Here is a 12,072-nt window from a genome sequence, read left to right as displayed (position 1 = left end):
CATGTTAGATTCCTTACCGCCCCACCCATCCTCCCTGTTCTTCGGACCGATATCTAGGGTTGAGGTATTTCCCTTTGAGGGCCCTAGTTTTATTGGACCAGTGTCGGTCTCTTGCATGGCTCTGCGTTCCTGGCACCCCACCCATCCTCCCTGTTCTTCGGACCGATATCTAGGGTTGAGGTATTTCCCTTTGAGGGCCCTAGTTTTATGGGACCAGTGTCGGTCTCTGGCATGGCTCTGCGTTCCTGGCGCGGAAAGCTATGTACCAGAACTGACGTCAGCGCGCGAGGGCGGCGTCTAAGTACTCCGACGTCATTCCGGCAGCCACGACGCCGACGACGGACGGGGAGCCGCAGATGTACTTCTACGCAAAACTTTTCGGATCCAGTCTGACGCCTGGGGATATTCTAAGGTAAGGAATCTAAACACTAACTACTGTTTCTTACAGATATATTGTTACCGAAGGTAAGTAACTTGTGCATTTGTACCTGTGTTAAAAGGGGAAACAAACCTTAAACAAGTTATCTTCGTTTTTCAACAATGCTAGATCTGGCAGGGGCGGGTTTCATTAACATGTAAAGGATTGTGTTTGATGCTAAAAGATTATTGACCCAAATATATTCTGGCTTGGAGATTCAAGGCTCCACCTTCCTGACTATTTCTTCCAACATGGCATTGGAATTGGAATGCCTCCCTTTTTAGTGTGCTTTAATTGATTACTTCATCACCCTTAATAATATTTATGGTGCTAGATTGTGAACATTAATTGCAGCATGGGACATACCAGCTCATTTGTTTAAGTCTGATTCAGTCTTTGTATTCTTAAATATTCTTAATCAAGTGCCCATATTGAACAGGCCTCCAATCATTGGGGATTCATGTCACACATGGAGGAAGGCATGGATTTGTCCCCTCACCCCATAGCTCAATTATACATTGCAAGTCTTCTGGAGCTTATCATTAAGGTTAGAGTTAGAAAATCCCTTAGGATGGGTATTGATCCCTGCACAGTTCTATTCTAAATGTTACTTCTAGACTCTATGCAGCTTGGCTGCATTCTCTATGTAAGTACTAACAAATGAAAGAGATAGCAGTTAACAAGGACACATCTAAGTAATGATTTTTGGTGACACAGTACCTCAGTAAACCAGCTTAATCGTCAACTACAAGTTATAAAACATGATTTCATAAAATGTTTGGGGCATTATAGTGTAACCAAATGAGGTAGTCTCAGTTCTAGAAAGGCTATATGCGACGTGCCTGTGTACTAAATGTATTTTCGTACATATAAAATGATGTCGCCACACTAGAATTTCATGTGTGAGCTGATTTCCTCATTTGGTGGGGCGTATCCATTTCAGAGTGGAGATGCCTTAAATAATTAGTGAACACCTATGAACGCGTAATTTCTTAGAATGTTCTAAAACTTTTTTAAGGCATTTCTCCATGCCGTATATGGTCAGGGATGTACTTTGGTCATTGGCATGCGTACAACTCTATCCAGGTAAGGATGAGATAGTAATAGCGCAAAAGTTGGTCTGGGTGTACTGAAATGTGTTACTTCATTGGAAACCATACCTCGCAACCCCACTCAAAACACAAATGAACATACACCTTTTGTAAGCATTTATGCAGGTCTAAATGTATTTCTGCTTCATTTATTTATGCACGTTGAATGCCTACCCCTTTGAGTACTCCCGGATAGTTGAGTGCCACACCTTTGCATGACTACTACTAGATGTTTTGGTGAACTAGAAAAAGTTCTAAATTTACTGCAAATATAGACCTAAACCTTGTGATGTAAATGTATTCTTTAATTGGTAAATCGGGCCCATTGAGAGCTGGCTTAGTTCAGGGATATCGAGTAAAGACCGAATCACGGTGGCCGTGTCTGTTAATGTGGTGAGGAAAACTGGGCACTGCTGTCTGAGTCAGAGGCCTAGCTCATGAAATGAATGAAATGAAAACAATATTTAATAAAGCGCACTGCTGCCAAGCGGCTTCCTGGCGCTGGGAGACCTGGGTCAGAACTCACAGAGGGGGACAAAGGGAGCCTAAGAAGGAAAAGCCAAAGAAAAAAGAAAAGTTTTTAAGGCTTTACGGAAATGACTCAAGATCGGGATGGAGCGAAGATGAAGTGGGAGACTGTTCCAGAACTGTGAATGTAACTGACCCCCTAGTAATGCCTTTTTCGTTTTGTTTGGTGATATAACCTGATAACTGGACCGGAGCTAGATGCAGTAGATCCTTGTTACAACTGGGTGTTAATAGCGCTTGAGCAACGGACTACCTTTCGCAACCTAACAAGGATTATTTGTTGACGCCACGTTTGCTGGATGCAGAAGTTTGCCCCAAGTTTGTGTGCTAAAATGGTGGGTAGGAATTGTGTTTCGCTGCAGTTTGTGCTTCCTGGGTGGATTCCCACAGGGTACATTTAGGCGCAAAAGTGCATGCTGTTGCTAAGGGGCAGGTTTCATGCAAGCATGGTACAGCTTTAGGTTTAAAAATGGTTTACAATTCGTTTTTGTGTCCTGATAGATGAGAACAAAATTGATGAGCGAAACTGAGTGCTTCATTTGTAAAAATAAACAAATAAAATAAGTTCAGGGGTCAAATGTTTTTTTAATGAACCCACCACCGATGCTCCCTGAATACCAAGGCTGCTTCGTCTTGCATCCACCTCATGCCTCTTTCCTCCCCAACCCTATACGTCTTGTCTATTCATCTCACTCTTTCAGTTACTTTATGTCCCTGGCCTTTTATCCTTCTCACTGTTTTCTCAGCCTTTATTTTACCTCTTCCCCCCTCCCCCCTTCCCCCCTTTGGCTTTTCCCCCTTGCTCTGGGTCAAAGCCTGATGATGAAAATAAGTCCCGTTCCCCAAGATTGAGTCTGGGGAACCCACCACCTGCATTCACTATGTAAAGCATATCAAAAGAAAACAATTGATTTCAAAACAACGATGCTTTGAAACTTTTATTTTTCAGTCATTGGGGCAATAGCCATCAGAGTTCTCTGTAACACCATGCAAGCCTGCCCAGCACACATCTAGTGCGATTAATTGCTGGCTTCTTCATTATAGTCCAGGCCAGTGCTGGGCATTTTCTCTAAATAACTTCTATTGTGTCTGGTTTAAGCTTGGTGAAAAAAAATGCAACAGTGATGACCTCGCAGAGTGATTCCTGTAAGTGGAATATAAAGTAAAACTGTGCCAAGGAGCAATGCACTCACATTGCTTCAAGGTCTTGCCCTCAGTGGACAATGTTTGAATCTATTAAAAGAACCTGTACATAACCGTTTCCAGTTATCAGCAGAGCCTTCAGAATATTTGAGATTACTCTAATGCAGTGCTTTGACTTGGTGTCACAAAATGCTCTGAGTTTCTTCCTTGTGTATACCAGTGTTGGCCAAAATAAGCATCCGCTTAATGTTTTTTCTTGCTAGCTTTTTCCATCCTTCTTTGTTGTGAACCACATGTGCACTTAGCCGGTTGGTGTGATGTGCCTACTGAATGATTAATTGATTCCTTGGTACTTTGAGACCCTCTTAAATAGCAGACAGATCTACATATTGCAAATACATTTATTTCCACTTTTTGCGATAGTGGTTAATGATTAACTGCAAATGATTTTGTTCGCGAGGAGCATTGTGTCTGTTTATCTGTCAAATGTTCACACATTATAAAACACATTACTCTGCACTCGTTATCAATGTATATCTTAAAAACAATCCAGAAATCCATTATATACAAATCTCTGTTCGCCCGGATACATTTATACTCCTGTTTTAGTGCATCATTGGAAGAATCACAATCTGACACTAGATCGAGCAAGGCCTTCCCGTGTCCTTAACTATGTTTGTGCATGTTGTAATAAGAGCAACTTGACTTTAAGTTTTTCCGCAGGCACACAACTATATATCTGGAGGTAAATGTAGTTTTGGCAGAAATTACGATATGCAAAACAATTCTACATATCTAATTACTTTAGAATTGCTTTCGCAACATTTCTTTGCCTCTAACTTAATTCATTTAGCTGTTCTAAGCTTCTTGTCAAAAGTATCCTGATTCGCTGATCCTTAAACCCCCCTCCCCCGCCCTCCCTCCAAAAAACCCAGAACCCATGGGCCGCCAAGAACTTCCCATCGTCAGTTAAACAAGATCGATCCCGCGATAGCAAATGAGGCCTATGGTACATAACCTCATACCTCGGCAGGTTCTTATCCCAGACTTTCAATCATCCTGTTGGCTCAATTGTTAAATCTTTTGTATTCCCTTTCATGCTAATAGAATAAACCATATAACCAGCAATTATGTTGTATGTTTAGAGCTGTAGGAAAATGTGCAATCAAAATGGCAATTATGCTAGAATTTTAAAAGTTAATTTATATTATTTCAGTTTCTATTTCCATTGAAGCATATTACATGTATTCACTTTTTTTTGTAATATGTACCTACCAGTTGTTCCATGTGCATTACCATACATCTGAAAAGTCAGGAAAGATAGGCCTAGGGTTTGCACCTTTATTCTAAGGCCCTTTGTCCAGCTACTCTTATAGACAGTCAGAGTACCTATTTGTTAAAATGTTCTTGATTTGTTACATGGAGCTATGGCTAATCCACAATTTTGAGGATTTACATTACCCCTTTTGCTCTCATCATGAAATTTGTTTTTGTAAACAAACCAATTTTGCACGATCAGCATATTATGAATATCAAAGTATTAGTACATCAAACGTGATACAAATAAAAGCAGACAAAATGACTAGATAAGGCACCTCAAAGACTATATTCACTCATCTTAAACTGCTACAGAATCTGTGTTGATACAAGTCCAGTTCAAATGCATTCTTCTGGTTTTACTTATTTTCAGTGTTTGCTCCTCTTGTAGCCTGTCTGTAGTGCTGTTACTCCACTAACTTTGTATTTCTTCATGTAGGAGTGTCACTTCACACTACTTTTTATCAATTTAGATGCATTTTTACATCCTCGTTGCCTGTTGTAGTCGCCCTCAGTTCTCATTTAAACTTAAATTAACGAATTCATTTTGATAGTGGGCCAACTTCACTGTCTTCCAATAACCGACTTTGAGGAATGTTGCATTCTTCATTCAGATCAGGCTATGGCACAGTGTAGGTTCTTACTTTCTTGAATTGTATGCATGAATTCTTAAATTAGTCTTCATTTTCATAGCTCCAGGTTGGTTAGTAACACAATTTTCGAAAAAAACATTAAAGTGAATTAAAATAAACATATGAATAATAAAACATTTCCAATATACTTGATCTCAGTGAAAAGTGAAATGTAAAAATAAGCATGAATTGGCTTTAAAAAAACAACTCGAGAAGGCAGTCAATCCTAGCTTATTTTGATTCAGGCACCAAAGCTTTTGTAAATTATGTTTATACATTGAAATATCCAGATTGAGATCATTTATTTTTGTATGGTAAAATGTGTTAGTAAAATAACTTCCTTATCTTTCAGTAGGTACTCTAAAATCTGCTCCCAATCCTGAGTTAATTTGAATAAAGGGACAATGCTTTCCCACACATTTTTTTAAGATAATGACAAACTCTGTTATGTAGTAGTAAATGGTCTATGTTCTAAGGGCTGGGGTCTCTCTTCTTTTTGTGTGTATTTTGCTCGGCAAATCATTAACATTCTTAGCATATTCTTTATTTTTGCCTCTTTTATCATATAACATTCATATCTCCAAGGCAAGAATTCGTTTCTCATTCCAGGCAGATCTCTCCTTAGACGTTCTTGTTTACAGGTAAATGTCCTCACCCTCAAAAATAGTCACTGCTGTTGACATTTCTTTATCACCTGATTTGTTTCTGATGGAGATTATTGGGTAAGACATTTCATCCTCTATATGTGAATTAATTAGGGCCACATTGGACCCCTTTGCCATATCATACTCTTAAGCATAAACCCACCTACTGATAATTCCTGACTGTCAGGAGAAATATTTCTAACTGTTTTGTGTGGTGAGCCATTTTTTCACTTCCACGTTCTGAGCAAGGACTGTTTCTCTTTAGTGGTTGTTGCGGAAGATGTGCAGTGGATTACTGGTGGCTCTACTCTTATGCAGACAAAGTGGATCACCAATTAGAAAACGGAAATCTTTTGCAATTATTAGAAACTGGTGACGTGACATCAGGAACATTAACTAATAAACCAATCAACTGACTGTTCACTGATAATTGAATGATCTGAGAGTACAATGTGATTTCCTCTGACTAAGAATCTTGTTATGAACTGCTGATGTAAGAGCAATTTTCGAGCTTCTGAAATTACATCAAATGATTTTTAACAAATATACTTCTAGCTAATGAGTTCGTGAGCCTTTGTTGTGAATTGATGAACTGAAGAAAAAATGACAAGCATCCTGATATTCTGACCTATAGGAATAGTAGCAGGATTAGCTAACCACCCTCCATGGATCCTCGGATCCAGCATTAGTAGCTTTCATTTTATTGACAAATAAAAATCTGATGCCAGTGGTGCTTAGAGTAAAAAAGCTTGGTACTACAATATATACAATTTCCATTAATCATGTCCCGCATAATTATTCTTATTTTTTTCTCTACAGTCCTATGTGCTGAACGAGTGGGCCAGATGACTAAAACATACAATGATATAGATGCTGTTACACGACTACTTGAAGAGGTTTGTGAATATAGATAATATAATGTGAAGCAGACTGAGTCATTCACAGTTTTGAAATATACACCAATTAGTTAAACAATGATGCATTTCTCTTTTGTTGTCCTAATTATATTCACTACTTCAGATAAATATTTAGAGGATTTTAAATATTTTATTTTACTTTTAAGGGAGCGGAAGGTATTTACCCCAAGTGAAGTATACAGAACTTCATGTTTTTGAAATAACACCAGACAGCATTCATTTAAATAAAAAATAAAAAACGATGTCATTTGTAATATGTGAAGTAGGGGTTCATTTCTGTATTTTAGTTATGTGATTAATTGTGTAACACAGAAAGGGTTGTTGTCGACCAAAAATACCAGCTGAAAAAATATGCTTGATAAGATAACTGTAGAGGCAGTTTTTGTTGATTCGTATCGCAGAGCTTTTTGGCCATTGCTAGGATTTGGCACTATTGGGGAAATTAAGACCCATGAGTTTCTTCTCTTTGTGGCACTAAAATTAATATTGTAGACTATAGAGGATTGTCTGTCACATTATATAGGATTTCTATGAAAACCTTCTTAAAATCTGACATCTTCAATTACGAATATTTGCCTTTTGCATGTGCTAGATTTTTGTGTATGAAGGAAGTTTTAACAGAAAAGCTCAATTATTTCACATTGGGGAACCTTTGTTATAATTTTTGGCTTTAAGACAGTTGCTTGGCTAGTGACCATTTCCCCATGCACCCACGATACAGATAGTTATGCCCAATTAGATTCTCTTCTTTAGCTTTGTAGTTTACACCAGAACCCTTGCACAATATGTTGAAAAAGCATGTCTTCAATGTGAAAGCAAACTTTAGCAACACTACCAGCTCAACATGGGCTACTTGGGGATTGGCAACAGAGCTGGCAATAACCACTTCAGTTGCATGATCACTTTATGGTCTTAACCCTTGGTACTACAGAGATCAGTAGCCTGTTGATGAGGCACCTCTTCCCACTCTTACTCATAGGGGCCTCTCTGACCTGCAGAATCTCCATCAGCAACATCTCCACAGTATCATCATCATTCCAATGCCCACCCTCAGTAAAAGGGTAGCTACCACTTAAAGCAGCTCCTACATTACCTGTACTGTCAGCAAGAAAACCACCACATTTACCACCCCCACCTGCTCCATATAACAAACAAGAGAGATATTGCCACTGCAAACTTTTTCAATGGTGCCACCATTGGCAACAGCCCAAGTGCACTTCAGCTCGCTTCCTGGTTTACTAATGACATCATTCCTGAGGGTTTAAGTTTATTCATCTGCATGTTTACTGTTTTAACATTTAACTACCCCTCCAAAAGCATAACTAAAAAAGATTTTCAGGAAGTGTCCCTATGTAGGAACATCTTTTTATTTGATTACTTTAATTGCTGTGGTTCATTAAACCATTTTTGCCTTCTAAACCCATGTTATCTTAACCATATATTCAAATGACAGCCAGTAAACCTTCCAGGTTACTTTGCCAAAATAATTTCTACGGTTACATTTGCTTTCTCAGTTAATGCATGGTAAAACACAGAACCCCTCATAGTAGAAGGTAAATTCTGTTGTCAGACTTTACCTTACAGAAACAGAGTCCTGAAGGACAAAATAAGGTCATATTGTGTTTAATGTTATAGAGTAGAGTATCATCAGTAGGTATACATTTTATTTTAAGCTCATATGTTTGTATGGTCTTGTGTTAACATTACCATATGTTAAAGAAAAGTATTAAAAGTAATCCCCCACTTGGTCTCTCCTTGCAACTTACAGAAAGAACGGGATTTAGAGTTAGCTGCACGCATTGGCCAGTCACTACTAAAGAAGAATAAAGCCTTAACAGAAAGAAATGAATACCTTGAAGAACAAGTAGGGCATATCAGAGAAGAGGTAAGGTTTGGATTGTTTAAAAGTTTTGAATCTGTATTATATTGAAGAGTTTTCTTGATGATCATTAGAGTTTTCAGAACTTTCTGTTGCTGGAGTATTTTTCCATAGTATTGATTAATGAATACTACTCTAGCACATGTTTATTGAGGTTCATTTTGTTGTAGAAGTGGTAGACTATCAGCACCATTTAAACTATTCTGCATCAGTGTAACGACTGGGTTCTCAGACTAGATGGGATCAGCTCCTGAGAGCCCCTCCAACCCAGCCGGAACGTAACCACCTCCCTCCTCAGGACCATCTATCCAGGCACCTGGGTACCTACCTGAGGATGGGGAACTCTCAATATACAAGCTCATATCATTAGAAACACCACTAAATCTATAGGAATACTAAGAATACTCACTGATTACTAAGGATATCCATGCCCTACACCACACTCATACCTCATAGTCTCGCGACCACATCGGTCCAGACTAATCTACCCTGGGGCAGTTCTGATTATCTACCATTACACACTGATTGCCCTCAGTGCTCACTCGACACGCAATCCGGCGTGTCTACACACTAGGCTGCAGCCCTAGTGCTCTCTCTCTTTATCTGGCCCACAATCCGGCGGACCTACACACCGTATCCCCCCGGTGCTCACTCACTTACAACATGATCCACAATCCGGCGGATCTACACACTGACTACCCTCAGTGCTCACTCAAGCCGCAATCTTGCGGGTATACACACTGACCACAATCAGTGCTCTCACTAACGCCACTTACCAATGACGACCACTTTCCTATGAATACCTTCAGCTCTCTGTCTCTATGTTGGGAAGTCTCTCTCACTATTCACTAAGGGTTCGCTACTACAATAATAGGAGTTAGAACGGCTTTCCAAATTGAAATATGTACCTTCTGCTCTTGACATCAAATGTTCCCTCTCTCCCTCATTGTTCAGTCACCTCTTACCTGACCGGGATTCACATCCGTTCATGCAAACAATGTCTGACTGGAAGACCAGGTTACCCTGATTGAACAAGAATACAAGGCACATGTCGGTTCACTAAGAACTGGGGTATCTTTATTACAACAACAATACACAAATCTGCGGGGTCTCTACAACTAACAGGAACTTTAACACACCGCTGGAAGAAAAGGATTAGACATACAATAGAAAGCACTAATATGACAAAAAACTGATAGCACCTGATTAGTATTAAGTTTTGCTCTAGCTGTCATCTGGGCTCCTCTCTCGTCTGTGCCTTAGCTCGTCTTAGATTCTCTCCTGCACTCTTGGACACACATATGCACTGATCACTTTGCACTGGATTCCTCTCCCCCACGGACTCTCTCCACCTTCCAACTTCAATCTAATGGTTCCTGCCGCTCTGATAACCGTTCGTTCCACTAGCTTTTTCACTCTGTTTAAATGTCTCTGTGCCAATGTCCAATTAACTCCAGCTGCTCCCACAGGTTAATCCACGATATAACTTCAGTCTCTTCTAAAAGGCATTACTTCAGACTCCAGCTATTCACAACTCCTCCTGATAAGTAACTGCTTCTGACTGCTTCCTTCAGTTCCAGCTCACTGACTGTCTGTCTGTCTTCTCTTTGTTCCAAGCATCTTCTGTCTCTTCTCCCCCTGCAACTCCACTCCTCCAACTCTACCAACACTCTCCGCTCCTCCAATTCAACTCAACTAACTGACTCCGCCTCTGCACTTCACTATTATGGAATGCTGTTTCCTCATGGAAAGTTCCAGCCATCAGCCTCCTGCCACCACGTCCATGCACCAGGCTCCTTGCTCCAGACGCTCCCACAGTGATCAACTGCTTGTTTCGTCTAGAGACATGAGTCCAGGGACACTTCTTGATTAGATTCAGTTCTGGCCGGTTCTCTCCGGTTCGCTTAGGGCGAACAGCTCAAAACCAAAATACCTTTCCCTAGTTCTGGGCCTTGTAGGCCTGAGAAGGATGAAATAACCCTTAGCTCTGTCAGAGTACCTACATAAACCATACCAATGTGTAATATAAAGTCAGGACCACAGGATCCACCCTCTACTATAGGCAAAATAATGAAAGGCAAAGCCAATAGGCAATAGATGGATTAGAGTAAGGGATCTATCATCATATAAAGCAGCTATCCTCTTCTAGGTCTGGAAGAAAGGGCTTAAAAGGGAAGATTACAGCCTATATTTGTGAGCAAGCTTAAAGTCTTTATCACTCCGAAATAGAGCCAAAAAGCCTGTCAAGACAATCAGTTAAACTAAAGGTCTGATTTAGCAGGGGACAGTAAAGGATAATCTGCCAAAAAACAGCAAACTTAGTTTTACACCCTGAAGGTGAGAACATCACTGAATTGGAGTTTTGTGAAGGACAGATATCCTGCTAGCAGTAATGTCTCTGGCTGTAGCATCAGATCTGCCAATTTGTGAAAGTTGCAATATGAGAATGATGGTGGAACAGCCTCCTAATCTTGTGGAATTTATACTCCACCATATCTGGCAGAGCTACCTGTAGGATAGACCCCTAGATAAATGGAGGTTGTCTATCCCCAAAAGGTAAGTCAAGTATGAGCCTTGAGCTCTTAACATGCTTGGAAACCCACTAGGTCCAGCATGGTAGGAAGTATACAACACTACATATGGCTTCTGTAAATTCTGATGGTTTACCTCCTCATAGTGTTTGTACTGTGGATCATTGATAGGCATTATCCATTTGTGTTTTTTACTTCAGCCATTGGATAATACCAGGTGTTAGCCTGTCCTTCTAGTTTAGGCTGATGCCACCCAAATCTATTTAGGAGTTAGCGAATTTATGTAGAAATCATGTTTCAATTATATGTAAATACTGAATCTTCGATGAAAACGGACTGTGTTGTGTTAATGGCATTAAGAAAGAGATTTTGCAAACTGGCAAAGCTGTTTTGTGGATGAAATCATCTTGTTGCCATTTTCCATGGTTTTTCAGTGTCCTCCATTTACTAGGGTGATTTTTCATTCAACTGTTTTGTTGGAGCCACAAATATTTTTTTTAATAAAAGCCACCACAAATAATATTTTGTTGTAGCAAACTTTATTCAAAATAGATCTGGTTATATTGACAGCTAAACTATTCCTCGAAAAAATGAAGTGAAGGCTGGGCACACCTGATCTCTAATTTTATATAACTTGAGTTACTCTAAATTAGAATGCGTGCTGCTTAGGTTAGCACAATGTCCGTTTTGTGCTGATCAATAATACAAAAAAACAACAAGCGAAACCGCTTGACCTAATGCGCACTGTTGCACTTCCCGCTGGAATGCTACTGTTCAATTTATCAACACAATTCTTATCAAATGTTACATGACAGAACCATTATTTGATCAACATAGTCGATGCGAAAATAATTTTTTCATAACTGTTTACTTGTTTCTTAGAACGAATTATTTCTGATTTTTTCTAGATACAGCCCCTGAGGAAGGGCCAAGGGGCCCGAAATGCATAGGGCGTCGAAAACAAGCACAAAA

The 12,072-nt window shown here is 39.7% G+C and overlaps 1 protein-coding gene across 9 annotated transcripts in view; it reads left to right on the top strand.

The window, feature by feature from the left end:
• The window catches only part of TRAK1 (trafficking kinesin protein 1), a 480,308-nt gene that overhangs the window by 287,166 nt on the left and 181,070 nt on the right, over window positions 1–12,072 (top strand). For all 9 annotated transcript variants that reach the window (XM_086941750.1, XM_086941749.1, XM_086941747.1 and 6 more), the window contains 2 exons: window positions 6,593–6,669; window positions 8,459–8,575. In XM_086941750.1, coding sequence (XP_086797876.1) covers window positions 6,619–6,669; window positions 8,459–8,575 — 168 coding nt within the window. In that variant the 5' untranslated portion in view covers window positions 6,593–6,618. The remainder of the gene's footprint in view (window positions 1–6,592; window positions 6,670–8,458; window positions 8,576–12,072) is intronic.

Source organism: Lissotriton vulgaris, chromosome 10, assembly GCF_964263255.1.
Source record: "Lissotriton vulgaris chromosome 10, aLisVul1.2, whole genome shotgun sequence".
NCBI classification, from domain to species: Eukaryota; Metazoa; Chordata; class Amphibia; order Caudata; family Salamandridae; genus Lissotriton; species Lissotriton vulgaris.
The sequence above is the reverse complement of the archived record's forward strand: the minus strand, read 5'-3'. Positions and strand labels throughout refer to the sequence as shown.